This window comes from Penaeus vannamei, chromosome 39 (assembly GCF_042767895.1).
Source record: "Penaeus vannamei isolate JL-2024 chromosome 39, ASM4276789v1, whole genome shotgun sequence".
NCBI classification, from domain to species: Eukaryota; Metazoa; Arthropoda; class Malacostraca; order Decapoda; family Penaeidae; genus Penaeus; species Penaeus vannamei.
The window spans coordinates 27,166,419-27,185,486 of NC_091587.1; the positions used below are offsets into that span (position 1 = coordinate 27,166,419).

The following is a 19,068-nucleotide window of genomic DNA, read 5'->3' on the forward strand; positions in this document are numbered from 1 at the left end:
CTCACACCATAGGAATGGGATTAGAAGGGTATGAAGAAGATATGAAAGAGGAAAGGAGAAAGGAAAAGACCAGGCAGGTGAAGGTGAAGGCTGAGGCCCAAGGCAGGAGTGATCTCCTACACTGGGTCTCAGTCTCCATCTCCTAAGCCCTCCCACGACAATAATGAGCAAAGTATCGGGAGAGTGATACTATAGAAAAAAATAAACCATTAAATTTTTTTTTTTTTTTTTTTTTGGTAAACTGTCATATCGTGCAATACCCTTTCATGTGCCTTGTAAATTCTTATGGAAAATTTATCATGAATGAGCCAGACTGCTGCATTGTACGGAATATTTGAATGACAGAATTTCCAAATGCTTCCAAATAATACTAACTCTGATCTTTGATACAAGGAGTAGTGGATAAACAAAGATAAAATGAATTTTTAGTATTAGTAGATGACTTACATTCTACTCAGCAGACTATACAGGCAACGGCAGTGACAGCATCTTTTAAAAATTCTGGAGATTGAGGTGTTTCGGTATGTGTGTTGTGTCATGTGCCATGTTCTATCTTGTGTTGACATATGTTGTACGTGATCGAGTATGTACATTTTCATGTTGGGCGAGTACTCGCATTCATCCACACGATTGCAGTCTTTGAAAATTTATGCTTGCAAAAACACAGGAACTTCAAGAACTCATTCATGTCTACAACATCTTGGCAGAACATAAAAATCAGAGAGGAACTCAAAGGATAAAAAAATAAATAAAATGAGCCTGTACTTTTATATCAAATATCATATGATTTTTTGGACCTATTGAAATCATATAATCAAATTATGTACATCACTTGTAAAAATGTTATTACATTATCACAAAGATCTTCTAAATCTGTTTTAAAACAATATTGATAAACAAATTTCAAAAATGCATATAATAATCATTAAATAATAAAATAATTGTTATAAAAGTAATGATAATAATGGAACTCATAACAATAATAATGAAATTAATAATAATAAGGGTAATAATGAAATTAATAATAATAATGGTAAAAAAATAATAATAATAAAAAAAATAAATAAATAAAAAATAATAATAATAATAATAATAATAATAATAATAATAATAATAACAATAATAATATCATCATCACCAATCACAACAATTATTCAAACAATAATGATAAAGACCATACACACATACATGTATAAAAAAACAAGTTGCATCAGTTTTGCAGAGCGATTGACGCCAGCCTCTGTGGCCACTTGGCTTAAAAGGAAAATGCGATTCGCTACACAATGACACTACACTGCGCACATGTGAGGTCTGTGCCGAGAGACATCAGAAAATTGGGTCACCTCTCTCGCGATACATCACAGATGCTACCTGGCACTTATTTTTTTTCTTCTTTTTTGGTTTTGGGTTTTGTTATCCGTTCCTTACAGAAAAGAAAAAAATAATAACAATGAAATAAAATGGCGGAAACATGACAAATCACTCAATCAAGAAACTCCTTGTTCTCTTCTCCTCTCCTCCGGGTTAAGCCTGAATTGGCGAGTGATTCCTTACCTGACTAGAAGTTACAAAGGATCAGTCGTCACCTGCAAACTAACGCATCTCTAGCTTTACGTCTGTGACACCATAAACCATCACCAGCTTTTGAAGTGCTTTAGTGCAATCCTTGAAAATTGTTGGTTAAAATAAGTTTTGCACAACAAAGAAAGGAAAGATAAAGAAAATTAAAGCATAGGGATACTTGTCCAGTTAATAAATTAACGAGAGGATGCTGTACAGTCATCTATACATGAAAAGAAAGGTAAATACTACAGACGAAAATAAAATTAGTACGACAAAGTGAGAAAAACAAAAAAATTCTATTAGCACAGTTATCGGTTACACTAACCTAACTATGATTAAAACAAAAACAAAAAGGTTAAAGATGTCTACAGTAAAAAGAAAACATAAAATGCAATATGTGAAAATGAAAAGAAAGGAATGCATCATAGTTTAAAAGCTGTAATAGTACATACTGTCACATCATCATCCACAAGACCTGCTCTAACTACACAAGGATCAGACCATCACTAATGCCCTCTTTCTCGACAAAACTTTTTGAACTTACGTGCAAGCCTTTGAACGTTCAGTCGGACCCCAGCATTAAGGCCATCTCAAGATATGTATGAAAGTCAATTCACTCCCTAAGTTCTTTTTTTCTTTTTTCTTTTTCAAAAGTCATAAAAAAGAAAGAATAATTATGTACATTCAGATACAAGTTAGAGATATGGCAACATCCACACCAAAAATGATGTTCCAAGGTTTCTTGTCTGGCTGAAGAAGCTGACGGCCAGCGTGCAGTCACCTCTTACGTGCCAAGACTTCCAAGACTTTCCTTCTTTCTCCTTTTCATGGATGATCAGATTTTGGCAAAAAAATTGAGGATCTACAATAAAACTTACAACTAATGACTGGAAAACCTTATCTGAATGCATAAATTATCTCTGAATATGGACAGTTCTTGAACCTTTTCTTCTCTTACACTCTCTCTTGCTCTCTCGCTCTCTCTCCTCCCCTCTCACCACAGCATATAAAATGAACACCAAAAAGGAATAAGTACAAACTACAATATTCAACACTGTAAACAGTGTAGTCAAAACCTGTAGAAAAATCAGATGGAAGAGAAGCTTGGCACGAGCCTCCCAGCGTGAGAGTTATGGCAGTGTTTGGTGCCCACAGAAAAACCCGCATACAGAGACTACCCACACAGCTCTGCCCAGACATCACAACACAGTAATGTATAGCCTATACAAAAGCTTTGGACCGAGATGGGGCATGCCGATGAACACAGTTCCAGATACAAAGCTGTGTAGAAAACTCAAATACAGCCATGTACAGGGACCATCCCCACAACTGTGTATGGGCACTGAATGCATGGCCTGGCAAGTAGGCAACCTGTACACTGCCTATTAAACAAGACAGGAAGACATGAATCAGATGTTTAATAGCAAACAAAAAAATGATATTACACTACCATTTTTCAAAATATTTCCTCACAATGTCTTCAATTAAGTCTGACAGCCACTTCTTTGCTTTCTAGACCATGAGGTTCGCAGATATATATGTAGCATTAATCAAGGAAGGCAAATGAATGAAAAAATTCATATAAACATGACAAAACTTGAGCTCTCTAGGAGTGATGACCAGCAACGCCCTGCTCGGATGGTCAGCTCACAGCTTGGGGTCACAACTAGCAAGTCCGTGAGTATCTTGTCCACAAAACAAACACGCTTTTTATATTTTCACATATCAATGTAAGTTTAACCATCTCATGCTGGCCATGGGCAGGCAGCATCTTTCCATACTAATGGCTGATGACAAATCCACAAGCAATCTTTAGTATAATTGGCAACCGGTGCTCTCCCAGTCCTCCTTCGGATATCAAGGTCATACCATTTGAACGACTTCTATTGAACTCATTCATTTTCTTACGACAGGCAGTGCTTGCACTAAGCAGGGATATGAATCAAATGGCACACATTGCACAGTGACCTCATATCAGGCAGATATGCTTGGCATCTGTGTTTGGTATTTCTCCCAACTTCTTAGCCACCATCATCATCTTAACTTTAACTTGTTATGTGTATCCACTCTCTTTCTTGGCGAGTCGAATATCATTTTCAAATTTACATCTTTTAAAAGTTTACGGCACATGTCATATTATAAAAGATATAAAGAGCACAATTCTGCTAGAAATTCTGCTGTCTCTTCCTTTTCTGGTCCATAGCATCAAGGATAGGTTGTCGCTTAGCATGATAGCGTTGACGCAACTCATCAATTTCCCGTTCCATTTCCTGGTCTAGAGTAGCCATCCGCTGATGTAATTCTTCATAAGTCAGGTTTTTGAGCTGAAAAGATATATATTTTTTAATTATTTGCCATTATAATAAAAATTACTGTTCTTGACAGGAATATAAACTACATTTAATCAAAAGTAGTAAAAAATAAAATAACATGACAACACACTAAACACTATCCTTAAAAACAAAGGCTTAGAACCTACAAAATCAAAGTCGCCATCAATGAAAGATCTCTGGAACTTGGGTTGATTCTCGGCTGCAACGCCCCGAGATGGCAGTGGCTGGTGATTGGCTGGTTTGTTCATCTGAACTAACTGTCTCTGCAGATTATTCTGAAATTAACAATGAAATTCAGTTTCTCTTTCTGTGCATGGAATACAGATTTTGAATATAGGTGCAAAAATAATTTGTTCTCTTACACCTGTTTTCAATTAGTTGATACTTTTGTTGATGCAAACATGTCTGACACTTTCATCTTCATTAATATCATCTTAAAATTATTTGAAATTATCTACTTAACAGCTTCTATTTAGTTGTAGTCCATATAATTGTGTATAATGAAGTATATAACAAACAGTAACCTATGGAAGAGCTCCTCCTTGTGTACAAAATGAAATAAAAGAGTGAGGTTCAAAGATAAAGCTGTACTTTGTGACCCTTTCACTTGAGAGACATACTTGAAAAGTCTGATTGATTACCATGATCTATCTTTAATTAGAGCAACACATAAACACACTTTAACGCAAGGTGTATTTTCTCTACACCCATGAGACATTATATACAACAGGCCCCTCCCTGAAAAGGAAGATGCTAATGAAAGATAATTTGAAAGCCCAGGTGTAATGAAGCAAAGAGAATTAAAGAAGGACCATATGATTTTATTCATTAGCCCTAAAGATCTGAAGAGCTGATTAACCCAATGCCTCCAGGTTGGCTGCAACACCAAAAGGCCTAACTTCTGGGGCCACACATAAGCATGGTGGCACAAATATAGGCAACCTCTGTATTCTTTCATGCTATATATACAATGACAAAAGTCCTGGTTTGTGCCTTTGATGCAGACATGTATGAACTAATGGTGCTTCAATTTATCTTTTAGCTTACATTCCTGCAAAAGCCTGTCACAGTACAAAGTAAACATGACTGAAGAGCTGTAATTTGTGAGACTCAACTAAGATATTGACACAAAAGGCCATTGTGAGATAGCCAATTTCAGCATGCCATGACATAACTACCATCTGGAGGCAAAGGATTAACAAAACTTTACAAAAGTAATCATTCTCACTTTGTAAAGCAAACTTGGTTACTTGTTACCTTACAATACAACATGAAAGACAATCATAGACCCACTATCAAATTGCTGAATTTCCCAAAGCAAAAACTACATACTATAGACAAAGAAGACCTGTAACTGGGCCAATTTTTTTTTCTTCTAAATGAATTAGGTACATTGTGTTAGATACAGTGTGATCATGAATCACAGAGGTAAATAAATATATCCAGAAATTAGTAAAATAGGAATTGAGAAAGAAAGAGAGGGAGAAAACCAGCAAAAATAAAATAAATATGAATAGATACAAAAGAAATCCCTATAACACATATAGAGTGCAATAAGAAGTTAAAGAATTTTATAAAAGATATTGAAACAAAATTTGGGAAGCATTCACATGAAACTATAAACATGAAAAGAAGCATCCTATCTGTTCTTTCAGTTATCTTACAAACCAGGATAAGCATACTAATTTTCCATACACAACTGACTAATCTTAAAGAAAGCCTGCAAAAAATCAATCATAAGTTAAAGTAAATAAGCACTAGGGACTGGATAGCATTTTTTTTACAGAAAGCTTTAACAAAAAAGACACTTACTTGTTCCTCTTCCAAATTTGAGCACTGCTAGAGCAAGGAAAGGTGTGTTAGTTTGCAAGGCATAAAATAGATGAGTTAGTAGGTCCTTTATAAACTGAGCAGGAATTTGAGAAAATATAAAGATAACAAGGACAGCAATGAAACTGTGGCTTCTGATAACACCGGTATTCAAAAGAGGATTCTTTTCTATAGAAAAATAGGAAATACATAAAACAGCATACTAGTTGTCACCAACAATAAATTTTGAGATTGGCTGAGTTTTGATTAGAATACTAAAAATGCTCCAACTTCAAGAACACTACAACCAGAAAATCCTCCATGGAGACAGAACACAAGCCAAAAGTCAACAAAAAGTAAGCAAATATCCCATGCTGGTCCTCATGGCTACACCGTTATAAGCAATCCCTTTATTTTTAGCTTCTCAAACCCACCTCGAACTTCTGTTGCTCCTCAGCCGACATGGGCTTCGGCTGCGAGTGTATTAGCGCCGTTGGAGAATAAACCATTGTGCCGTCTCCACCTTGTTGGTCCTCAAAGGCTTGGCTGTTTTGCACCTGTTGCTGCTGCTGTTGTAGCTGTATTTGTTGTTGTTGTTGTTGGTGCTGTTGGTGATGCACTGTGCTGGGCTGTGGCTGCTGCTGCTGTGAGTGCTGAGGCTGTTGTAGTAACTGTTTTTCTTCTAAAGGCAACTGTAAAGCAGAAAGAAAACCATGAAGAAAAATAACATCAAGGCAGGAACAAGTGAATCATGTGACAACTTCACCTGACATTATTCTCATTTGATTCCTCAAATACACTTCAGCTATTTTTCTTTTTCCAGATTGCATCAGTGACTAAGCTATGAACATTTTTCTACACTTTTCTGATCTCTAAGAATATACAGTACTAAACCTTAGTCAAAGTCCTCTTTTTCTTATCTCAACTTTTCTAAAACTCCAAAAATAAAAATACTACAATAAAAAGTACCATTCTTTAAACTTCAAAGCAATACCTCCTTTTTTAAAGGAAAAAAAGGATATGAATATCAAACTTGGCATTATGGTCTTTGCACTTCAAACTATTTCAGCGGTAAGAATTTCTATCAAAGGCAAGATTTAAATATAATACCTGGGATGATTGTGACGTCGGGTGCTGTTGTGTGACAATAGGTCTGCCCGTCCCAACATATTGCTGCGGCGCCAACTGCTCCAGCGGAGAGTTATCCTTTGAGCCTTTACTTCTTGCCTGAGACAAGAAAGCATTCAGTTATACAAAAAGTAATTAAATGTGCAATATGTTTGTCAATAGCAAAAAATGAATACAGAAAATCCAAAAGTTCCACACCACATGAGCTCATATGTCATCACAATAACTAAGGACCTGTCATTCCTTACCCTCTTTTCTTGTTCTTTTTTATCGAAATGGTCAAGGAACAAAGGCCTGTATTTCTTGCTCTGCTCACCAGGAGCAGTGTCATGCCCTGTAGAAAAAAACAAATTATAATGACGCATCAAAACACATTTCAAGTAACACTAACTCCTACTTTTAGTTAAATATTAGCAAAATACACCCTTTCTTAAAAATAAAAAAAAAAGAAAACATAAAAGTAATATCACATAATTATTGCTATATGATAATAATACCATTTATTTTGAAAAAAAATATATATATATATAATATATATATCTACTGTAGATTCAACAAAAAATCAATACATCAAATCTTCAAGTAAATCTCTCCTACATGTTTTCCCTCTTTCCCCTGAACCTCATCCTCCATAAATCCACCGGTCCCTCCAAAGCACCGAGTCAATCTAAAAAAAATTCTCTCCACTCACTCTTCATTGTGGAGTCTTCGTCTTCATCTTCATTGTCGGAGTTTATGACCATTGTCCCGAGGTCTGAGGAGAGTGTCGCCGAGTCTACCGGTGAGACAAGAGTGCCACCAGACTGCAGTGGTGCCATTAGAGTGCCCTCGTTGTTGGCAGGGCGCAAGGTACCACTGTCACCCCCACCGGCACTATACCTGACCATCGTCCGACTGTCCACTTCATCGTCGTCCTGAAGGAGAAGCAGGCGTATATGAAAATACCAGCCTGTCGATTCTGAAACACTCTCTTCACCAACCTCCATGAGCCACCTCCATAGCTACATGGAATCATGCATTTGTTAATCATTATTTTATGCCTATGTCAACTAGCAAAAAGGTCATCTAAGAATGAGACACTAATCATCATTATTTCATTTTTAAAAACTAATAAGATAATAGCAATTTAACTAAAGTTGATTAGGATCTAACCTCCACCACTATAAACTGCAGTGCAACTAAACATGAAATTAATGGTTGTCTGTCCGTCTGTCTGTCTGTCTGTCTGTCTGTCTGTCTGTCTGTCTGTCTGTCTGTCTGTCTGTCTGTCTGTCTGTCTGTCTGTCTGTCTGTCTGTCTGTCTGTCTGTCTGTCTGTCTGTCTGTCTGTCTGTCTGTCTGTCTGTCTGTCTGTCTGTCTGTCTGTCTGTCTGTCTGTCTGTCTGTCTGTCTCTGTCTGTCTGTCTGTCTGTCTGTCTGTCTGTCTGTCTGTCTGTCTGTCTGTCTGTCTGTCTGTCTGTCTGTCTGTCTGTCTCTGTCTGTCTGTCTGTCTCTGTCTGTCTGTCTGTCTCTGTTTGTCTGTCTCTGTTTGTCTGTCTCTGTTTGTCTGTCTCTGTTTGTCTGTCTCTGTTTGTCTGTCTCTGTTTGTCTGTCTCTGTCTGTCTGTCTCTGTCTGTCTGTCTCTGTCTGTCTGTCTCTGTCTGTCTGCCTCTCTGTCTGTCTGCCTCTCTGTCTGTCTGCCTCTCTGTCTGTCTGCCTCTCTGTCTGTCTGCCTCTCTGTCTGTCTGCCTCTCTGTCTGTCTGCCTCTCTGTCTGTCTGCCTCTCTGTCTGTCTGCCTCTCTGTCTGTCTGCCTCTCTGTCTGTCTGCCTCTCTGTCTGTCTGCCTCTCTGTCTGTCTCTCTGTCTGTCTCTCTGTCTGTCTCTCTGTCTTTGTGTAAGTCTGTCTTTATGTATGTCTGTCTTTATGTATGTCTGTCTTTATGTATGTCTGTCTTTATGTAAGTTTGTCTTTTAATATCTGTGTGTGTTTATCTGTCTATTGGTCTACCAGGCTAATATATAAATTTTACTGATATTTAATAATTAATTTGGTCAAAGTAACCAAATAATTTTTAAAATAAGACCTTGATCTACATCTACATTTTTTTCTTTTTCTTTTTAAGAAGCCATGCACAAAAATAGCTTTAATCACTCTGATAACATGCATTACAAGAGGACAAGCAAACAAAAATATGATAGAAAAATACCAATAAACAAAGAATAACATGCACCAAAACCACATAGAAGAATAACATGCACTAATAAAATTGGAATTATATATGCACAAAGATATACAAAGAAAACATGCATAGAAAGTGTACAGAAGAGCCAAATACAAGCTTCATCTAATACAAATTACAATGTATTACATATTACACATTCTTAACTAAAATAGTACAACAATGTAAGTACCATACCAACATTTATAACAGCTCGGGTTACAATTATCTAACGTGCTTCAACCAACGCATTCCCTCTCAAATATGACCTTGGTACAAATCTTTCTTGCGATAAATTGCGAAAGGTATGTAACATTCATCTGCATGCTTTTAAAGGTATCTATGTTACTCATTCAAAATAAATTTCTACATTTTGAGAGAGAACAATATGACATATGTTTTAGTGACACTACTGAGAACAGTTTAATACACTACAAGAAACTAATTACAATTTCAGTGAAAATTGCCAAAACGTGCAAAAGTTTAGGCCTCCCCCTTCAAAACCCAGTTAGATCCAAGCATTATTGAAACAAAAACAAAAAATATATATATATACATAAATAAACATAGTACATTCCCATTAGACATTGCATGCAAAACATTTCATTAGGCACATTCTCAGGACATTATCATCTATTTCAAGCATCTTTCTCCCTTTAGCACATTCATTACCTTGACATCAATGATTTCCTAGAAGAAAAATATTCATTTTGTCATTTTTTTTCCATTTTAGCTTCCTTAACATAATGAAATAAACTGGATATTTACCTTACATATACTCTAAGTTATACTATATGTATGTGATCTTGTTACAATACACCAAAATCATAAAATCTACAAAAAATCTAAATCTAATATATTCCATACAATTTCATGCAAGTATGTCAGTGTAACCTTATTCTATGTTAAAATATATATCAGGTAATCAAAAATATGTAGCATATACTACATACAACAAGTAATTCACACATTATTTTTTCTAACAAAACAATTTGAAGTGTCTTTGCCAAAAGCACAAAAGAAAAGGTTACCACCACTAGCCATATATGAGTGAAAGACAACAGCAAAGAACACTTAATTCATATACATACACTTTCCTTTTTCTTTTTAAACATATATAACATTAAAAAAAAAAATACTGGTGGAGACAGGAGCAAATGCAGGACACCAGCATTCAGGGTAAACAGTACCACAAAGAGGTGTGCACAGCAGGATATAAACAAACGCCACATGCTCTGTCCCTGGAGCGGCCACTAACCTGGATTTCATTATTAGCCAGGTTGGGGTGGTGCTGATGGTGGGTTTGGTTGTGCTCATTGTTTTTGTTGTCTTGCTCAGCTTGTGTGCTCATCCCCGGCAATTGGAGCTGGGGGGACTGCTGTTGCGACAACTGGGAGACAGTCAGCGTGTTATTATAACGCAAGCAAGCACAGTCAGTCTCCTTTTCATATAACTAATCCAGTTGTGTGGTCAGATACACTGCGTCATGCTCCAGCTTGCTACAATAACTCGCTTGCTCAACCCACTTCACAAAAATTTCTCTCTAAATCTGAACATCTGATAACGTGCTGGGGAGCCTAATAGCACAAAAATAAACATCACATAAAAACAACTTGTGCCTCAGCAAAACAACCATCGAACACCATCCTATTACATTCTAAGTACTTTCTGAAAGAATGTGCTGCAGCCACATTTTAGATCCTAACATAAAGATAAATAATTAAAGTACAGCCCCTAATCCTTACAAAAATTCCTATGCTATTCTCTGACATCCACCACATATTCCTCACTAAAATATAACTCAAACATAACAATTTTTATGAGAAAATATAGAATCTGGATTTACTATACAACCATATGATTCCTACTCTGTTCCTACAGCAAACTCAACAAAAGAATTGGTTCCTCTTTCTAACTTTTCAATCTCATACATCATGTCTTCAAACTGGTTCTTCTGGCACACCTGAACATCCTTAACAAGTGCCATGAGACCTATGACAAGCTATTTTTGTCTCTCTCTTTAGAGATGTTCTTGCCTGTTCTAGCTAAAAATTACCAACAATTCCTGCATCGCATTTTGATCACCTGACACAAAAAATTCAACCAATATATCTTCGCTTTCTTAAAGATGCCTGAATCTTTTAAAACAAGACAAAGTTTACTAAGAGAGTCCATATCAGGACTACAATCAAATAAGTATTAACTCCCACCTGATAACATGCAAATTAGTTAACTATCATTTAATTGTTGCTCATTTGCAGTAGGGAATTCCACCTGCCAAACTCCCAGTTAAAATTTCTTTAAGCTATTTATCTAGTTTGCAACACTACAAGCCTTGACACATTAAGAGTAATTCCACCACCAAATAAACTCCCATACTGTGCTATAAGTATCTGTTCCTCTTTTATTATTGAAAAACTGGAAGCTCCTATTTCAAAAAGAATAATTTAGAATACAAAAAGAATTTAGGTCTTTACTGCTAGAAAAAAGTCTAGTTAGTTTAGTCCCTCACATATAACATCAATTTTATTAATGTAATTACATAAGGCATCTATAAAAGTACATGCAAATGATGGCAAAAGTTAACCAAATTAACATTTAGACTGAGAACTATCCTTTTACCATTCAAATGTTAATAAAGTGGACATTTAGAATTTACCATTCATGACACCAAAGAATAACATCAAATTTCAAATTCAGTTTAATTCATAACATACATGGAAAAATAAAAATAAATTAGAAATACACATTAAAACTTAATAAACATACACTTTCAGAAATACACCAAATATCTCTGAGACCCACTGCTTCAACTCACCGATTCCGTGATATGCTTGATTTGGTTCTGCCGGTTAGAGTTCTGGTTCTCCCGGATCTCCATTGCCTCCTCCAGCATGTTCCTTAGAATGCTGGCCGGCTGAGCACCACGGATGAACTGGTGCTGGAGGAGCTTTGATGCCGTCGCTCTCTCCTCGGGGTTCTTCACCAGACATCTGGATTCGGACAGATACAAAGCTTTAACAGAGAATGCCCACTGAAGATAGAGATTCAATCTGTCTACCATTCCTTCTCATGAATCAACAAGGGAAAGGTCTGAGTATGAAAAAGGAAAGCTTCTCTATAAATGACATGATGTACCCAATACACTGATAGTACCTATAGCTGCCCAAAATATGGAATAATAAAGAAAACAAAAATGGGTAACTAAAGAAAATAAAAATGGGTAACTACAGGAAAATTTCAACTTCTAGATATAGAAAGACAAGGAAAGTAAAATCCATGAAACAATATTTCCTCATCTGGTACTCATACACCCTTCAATCAATTCACACCTATCAATACATTGACTTCCTTCCTCAATCAATTGATTTCACGCATTCACTCACCATCCCTTCCCTTGCTCTAAAACATCCAAATCACATATTCACTAACAATTCTTTGGCAATCCCCCAGGACTCCTTACCTGGACACAAAGTCGATGAACTCGGGTTGCCACTGATCGGGCTCTCGGAATGATGGCGGTGGCTTAGTGGGGATCATGAATATGGCACGCATAGGGTGAATGTCACCGTAAGGGGGCTTCCCCTCCGCCATTTCTAATGCTGTTATACCTGTTTAAAACAAGAGTGGATATGGTAAGTCTGAACTTGAGTGAGTGAAGTGGACTTTTGACTTTGGTTTGGTGGGTTTTTACCACGGGGATAGAATGTATGTACCAGCCATGCCCACTGTAAATTTAGATAATTAATACTGTTTACTTATCAATAGTTCTACAAGTCACACAAATGGTTCTATAAAGGCTTAGTCACTAAGGATGTCAATTACTAGTCCTTATCCCACCTAATTACCCTTTTCCTTTATTTTCACAAATATTTTTTTCTTTTTTTACTTATATCCATATCAGTATTGTTAACAACAATATAATAATTATAATGCCAGTAATGAAAATAACATCATTAATATCAATAGCATTAATATAACACATTCTTCCCAAAAATTCAAGGACAGAGGAGATCAGGTCAGGTCAACTAACTCCATAGTGGCTGAGGATTTGTGGCACCATCTATAGAGGTATTTAACAAAACAAAACTAGAGGGAATCTGCATCAAAAACAATTACTAGTACATGATCCCTAATTAATGTAGATAGCCCAATTTATCTTCAACCTCTAATAAACAAAATTATTCTAAGTAAAACTAAAAAATCCCTCATGAGAAACATATTAAAAAAGTTGTACAACCAAAACCAGACTTGGCTCACCTAAACTCCATATATCAGCTACACAGTCATAACCTATTTCCTGAATTACTTCTGGGGCCATCCAGAAAGGAGTGCCTATCACAGTGTTTCTTTTGGCCATTGTGTCCTGCAAGAGGGGAAAAAATAAGAGGTTAAAAACATCTTCCAGAAATTCTTTGGCTAATATCCCTACATACAAACATCCATAAAGCATGCTGTAAATATTCATTGTCACTAAAGCATCTCACGAGTATCAGCAATATTAGATCGACCTTCAAGTGGCAGTGCATTTGACATACTCGGTCCAAAAATAAGTCAACTTCAAAAATAACAAAGTCCTCTTCCCATGCCTCAGCTGGCACTTGGCTCCCTCTCCCTCTTGGAAGCTTGTGTAATTATGGCAACTGCAGCCTTTAAAATTCTTGTATGAATATAAATAAAAAGATACTGATTTTGCAAAATGACTTAAAAGGCTTCAAAACTTAAGTGAGTACATTTCATTAATGAATCAAGGGTCAACAAGAACATAAGTATGACCTCGGCAATAATCTGTTCATTTGACAATTTAAATATATTGAACTTTGAGGTAAATGGCCAGCCAATGTAATCTTGCCTATCATCAGTTAGAAAAACATTCTGTTCACTGGCAAAAAAAAAAAAAAAAAAAAATCACACTCCAACACCTGTCAACATACTACCTTGGGAGATCATATAAAGAGAAACAGTTTGCACACAACCTCATGTGCATGTAACCTCTTTAACAGAAGGTTTGACAACAAAATCTTTAAAATACTATACATAAATTATGAAAATAATAAATTTCTTACATTCCATCATCACACCACCATCATCAAAAATATTCATCTGAAACCAGAACAGAAATTGACGCACCGAGAGTTGACCTGCGACCCCAAAGTCTGCTAGCTTGGCATGACCCTGAGTGTTGAGGAGGATATTTCCCGCCTTGATATCCCTGTGAATCTTCCGTCTCAGGTGGAGGTACTCTAAACCACGCAACGTGTCGTAGATAATGGTCGCGATCTCCTCTTCGTTGAGAGTCTTTTTTCTTAGTCTCATGATGTCTGACACAGACCCAGCACCACAGTACTCCATCACGATCTGGTAGAAAAAAACACCAAGTGTCTTTCATTCCTGTTCTATTTCATTTTCTTAATAACACATTTCAAAAGTTTATCACATATTTTTCAAGGATTTTTCAAACATGAAATAATGCCAAATCTATACCTATAAAAATGTGTATAAAACATCAATTATGATAAAAACATTAATATCTCACAGTGAAGTATATTCCTATAAAGAAAGGACTAGACACAATACATACCCATAGATCTGAGTCTTTGAAATATGAACCATAATATTTGACGACATGAGGAGAATCGCACTGCTGCATTATAGATATTTCTTTTATAATTTCTTGAAGGTCTGTGTCAATGGGCACCTGTTTGATGGCCAGCACCTGCCCAGATTCCTTGTGTAAGGCCTTATATACACTACCATAGGACCTGCAAAACAAGAGAGCAAGATATAAGGAACAAGGCATGCATACTCATTAATACAGTAAAGGTGGGAAAAAATTATCTTCTTTATATCTACCCAGTGTACAGCACACACTGTACTCTATTACTATGTTTGCCAACTGCCTATTTCTTTTTAGATATTAAAAAAACTGTGCTGGCACGTGTCATTCTTGGCCCTAGTCTCTCATTCCTTGTATCAATTACACGTGTGTTTTGATTACCTAATTGCTGGTCAGGAAAGGTATTAGAGAAAGGATGATAGCAGGGAGAAGAAAGTAGTGAATATGTGGGATGGAGACTGAGAGATAGGATAAGAGAGAGAGAACATGAGAGAGGATGGCAAAAGGAAGAGAAGAGAGGGAGATGGGAGAAGAGGAGAGGAAAGAGAGGAGGGGGGAGAGAAGGAAAGAGAGGGGGCAACAGGAAAGGGAGAGTACAAGAGAAATAAAGAGGAGAAGGGGAGGTGTACATGAGAGGGGAGGACAATGGAGAAGGGTAAAAGGAAAGGTAAGAGAAGAAGGAAGAAGTGGAGAGGAGGAGGGATTAGAGAGGAAGAGAAAGTGAAAGGGAGAGAAGGGAGAAGACAAGGGGTGGAGTGGGAAAGAAAAGGAGAGGGATATAGTAGGGAGAAGGGAATAGGTTGTAAGAGGGAGAGGGAAGGAGAAGGGGTGATGGGGAAAAATGAGGAGAGGGGAATATGGGGGGAGGGCAGATAAAGGGGAGAGGGTAAGATGAAGAGAGGGAAGGAGATAAGTAAAAGGGTAAAGGAAGAGAAAAGAGGGAGAGAAGATGGATTGGGGGGAGAAGAGAGGCAGAGAGAGGAGTAAGCAGAAGAGAGGAATAAGTGAGGATGGAGAGAGGGGGAACTGGGGACAGGAGGGAGAGGAAAATATAGGAAGAAAGGGGAAGGAAAGAAGAGAAGGGGGAGAAAGAAGCGATGAAAAGATGGGGAGGAAGGGGTTGAGTAAATGAATGAGAGAGACTGAGTGAGTGAGTGAGTGAGTGAGTGAGTGAGTGAGTGAGTGAGTGAGTGAGTGAGTGAGTGAGTGAGTGAGTGAGTGAGTGAGTGAGTGAGTGAGTGAGTGAGTGAGTGAGCGAGTGAGCGTGTGCGTGAATGAGTGAGTGAGTGAGTGAGTGAGTGAGTGAGTGAGTGAGTGAGTGAGTGAGTGAGTGAGTGAGTGAGTGAGTGAGTGAGTGAGTGTGTGTGTGTGTGTGTGTGTGTGTGTGTGTGTGTGTGTGTGTGTGTGTGTGTGTGTGTGTGTGTGTGTGTGTGTGTGTGTGTGTGTGAGTATTGAGTATTGAGTATTGAGTATTGAGTATTGAGTATTGAGTATTGAGTATTGAGTATTGAGGATTGAGCAAGTGAGCGAGTGAGTGAGACAGGATTGAGGAGTGAGTCTGTGAGCGCGTGCGTGATCGAATGTGTGATCGAATGTGTGAGCGAGTGACTGAGCGAATGTTTGAGCGAGCAAGCGAGTGAGTGAGTGAGTGAGTAAGTGATCGAGTGTGTGAGCGAGTGAGTAAGTGAGCGAGAGAGCGAGTGAGTGAATATGCCTTTGAGCGAACGAGGCAGCGCAATCCCACTCATGAAAGGGACCCGGGGGAAACCGCGCCCGTCGACGAAGAAAGAAACGCACGACGCACGCGACCAGACCAACCCAAACAGAGAGGACAAAGAAAAAAAAACAGACAAACGACAAAGAAAAAACAAAGAAACGTCGAAAACCGAGAACCAGAGAATTGTACGCGAAGAAATACACCGAAGGACAAACAAACAAACACACCAGCGACAAGCCAACCCAGCAAACACACAGACGACAAAGAAAAACAAACAAACGTCAACGAACCGAGAACCAGAGACGGCACGCAAAGAAATACACCGAAGGACAAACAAAACAAAGCGCACAAACAAACACACACACACCAGCGACAAGCCAACCCAGCAAACACACAGACGACAAAGAAAAACAAAGAAACGACAAAGAAAAACAAAGAAACGACAAAGAAAAACAAAGAAACGTCAAAGAACCGAGAACCAGAGACGGCACGCAAAGAAATACACCGAAGGACAAACAAAGCACACAAACAAACACACACACCAGCGACAAGCCAACCCAGCAAACACACAAACGACAAAGAAAAACAAACAAACGCCAACGAACCGAGAACCAGAGACGGCACGCGAAGAAACGCACCGAAGGACAAACAAAGAACACAAACAAACACACACACCAGCGACAAGACAACCCAGCAAACACACAAACAACAAAACAAACAAAGGATAAGCCTCCGCAGAGCCTCTCCGCGACGCAGCCCGCTGACAGATGCGGGGAGGAAGAAATACGAGGAGAGGGAAGGGAAGAGAGGCATGAGGGGAGAGGAAGAGGCATGGGGGGAGAGAGGGAGAGGAAGAGGCATGGGGGGAGAAGGGGGGGGTGAGGAAGAGGAAGTAAAGGCATGGGGGAAGAAGGGGTAAGAGAGGGAGAGGGAGAAGAAGAAGGAAAGGGAGAGGGAGAAGAAGAAGGAAAGGGAGAGGGAGAGGGAGAAGGAGAAGAAGGAAAGGGAGAGGGAGAGGGAGAAGGAGAAGAAGGAAAGGGAGAGGGAGAAGGAGAAGGAAAGGGAGAGGGAGAGGGAGAGGGAGTGGGAGAGGGAGAAGGAAAGGGAGAAAAAGGAGGAGAAGGAGAGGGAGAGGGAGAGGCATGGGGGGAGAAGGGGGGAGAGGGAGAGAAAGAGAGGCGTGAAGGGAGAGGAAAGAGCATGAAGGCAGGGAAAATAGGCACGAAGGGAGAAGGGGTGAGAGAGAGAGGGGAAAAGACGCATGAGGTGAGAGAAAGGGAAGCATGTGGGGAAAAGGGGTAAGAGAGGGAGAGGAACATGCATGAGGGAGTGGAAGAGGAGGGAAGGAAGTAAGAGGAGAGGAGAGGAGAGGAAGGGAAGGGAAAAGAAGGGAAGGGAAGGGAAAGAAGGAAAAGAAAGGAAAGGAAAGGGAGGGGGGGAGGGGAGGGGAGGTGGGGGAGGGGAGGGGAGGGGAGGGGAGGGGAGGGGAGGGGAGGGGAGGGGAGGGGAGGAGAAGGGAAGGGAAAAGGAAAAAGAAGGAAAGGGAAGGGAAAGGAAGGGGAGGGAAGGGAAGGGAAGAAGGAAGGGAAGGGAAAGGGAAGGGAAGGGAAGGGAAGGGAAGGGAAGGGAAGGAAGGAAGGAAAGGAAGGGAATCGAAGGGAAGGGAATCGAAGGGAAGGGAAGAGAAGGGAAGGGAAAGGAAGGGAAGGGAAGGGAATGGAGGGGGATAGGAGAGAAGACAAGACAAGAAAAGACAAGAGAAGAAGAAGGAGAAGAGAAGAGAAGAGAAAGAGAAGAGAAGAGAAGAGAAGAGAAGAGAAGAGAAGAGAAGAGAAGAGAAGAGAAGAGAAGAGAAGAGAAGAGAAGAGAAGAAGAGAAGAGAAGAGAAGAAGAGAAGAGAAGAGAAGAGAAGAGAAGAGAAGAGAAGAGAAGAGAGAGAAGAGAGAGAAGAGAGAGAAGAGAGAGAAGAGAGAGAAGAGAAGAGAAGAAGAAGAGAAGAAGAAGAAGAAGAGAAGAGAAGAGAAGAGAAGAGAAGAGAAGAGAAGAGAAGAGAAGAGAAGAGAAGAGAAGAGAAGAGAAGAAGAAGAGAAGAGAAGAGAAGAGAGAAGAGAAGAGAAGAGAAGAGAAGAGAAGAGAAGGGATAGGAAGGAGAAGCAGCGACGAGAGGCGAGAAGAGCGAGCGAGGGGGTGGGGGGAGAGCGAGAGCAAGAGGACCCGAGGAGGAAGCCCGGGCGGCGCGGGGCGGCCGAGAGTGGCAGTAACAAGTGCCAAGGCTGGCACTCGGCGGCCGTCACGTGGGCGCGCCGCCGCCGGTGAGCGCCCCCAAGGTCACCACGGCCGCGCCACCTTGCTTCGGCGCTGCTCGCCCTCGCCTTCGCTCGTGCGCCGGCCCGCGCCCTCGCCCTCGCCCTCGACCTCGCCCACTACCTTCCCCTCTCACACTCCCACTCCTACTCCTACTCCCTCTCCTACTCCTACTACTCCTTTTCTCACGCCAACTCCTACTACTTCTCCCACACTTACTCCTACTACTACTCCCTCTCCCACACCTACTCCTACTCCCTCTTCCACTCTTACTCCTTCTCCTACTCCCTCTCCCACACCTACTCCTACTCCCTCTTCCACTCTTACTCTTACTCCTACTCTCTCCCACACCTACTCCTACGACTCCTTCTCCCACACTTACTCCTACTCCCTCCCCCG

At 39.5% G+C, this 19,068-nt stretch overlaps 1 protein-coding gene across 20 annotated transcripts in view; it reads right to left on the bottom strand.

Moving 5' to 3' along the window:
* Positions 1 to 754: 754 nt before the first annotated feature.
* hpo (serine/threonine-protein kinase hippo) overlaps positions 755 to 19,068 on the bottom strand; it is an 87,262-nt gene continuing 68,948 nt past the window's right edge. For 8 of the 20 annotated variants that reach the window (XM_070116771.1, XM_070116763.1, XM_070116764.1 and 5 more), the window contains 14 exons: positions 14,613 to 14,793; positions 14,162 to 14,389; positions 13,292 to 13,397; positions 12,495 to 12,642; positions 11,850 to 12,024; positions 10,290 to 10,421; positions 9,704 to 9,721; positions 7,525 to 7,747; positions 7,082 to 7,167; positions 6,816 to 6,932; positions 6,140 to 6,397; positions 5,709 to 5,732; positions 4,043 to 4,171; positions 755 to 3,887 (listed from right to left, as the gene is read on the bottom strand). In XM_070116771.1, coding sequence (XP_069972872.1) covers positions 3,729 to 3,887; positions 4,043 to 4,171; positions 5,709 to 5,732; positions 6,140 to 6,397; positions 6,816 to 6,932; positions 7,082 to 7,167; positions 7,525 to 7,747; positions 9,704 to 9,721; positions 10,290 to 10,421; positions 11,850 to 12,024; positions 12,495 to 12,642; positions 13,292 to 13,397; positions 14,162 to 14,389; positions 14,613 to 14,793 — 1,984 coding nt within the window. In that variant the 3' untranslated portion in view covers positions 755 to 3,728. The remainder of the gene's footprint in view (positions 3,888 to 4,042; positions 4,172 to 5,708; positions 5,733 to 6,139; positions 6,398 to 6,815; positions 6,933 to 7,081; positions 7,168 to 7,524; positions 7,748 to 9,703; positions 9,722 to 10,289; positions 10,422 to 11,849; positions 12,025 to 12,494; positions 12,643 to 13,291; positions 13,398 to 14,161; positions 14,390 to 14,612; positions 14,794 to 19,068) is intronic. The other 12 variants (XM_070116773.1, XM_070116767.1, XM_070116768.1 and 9 more) reach the window with 5 other exon arrangements.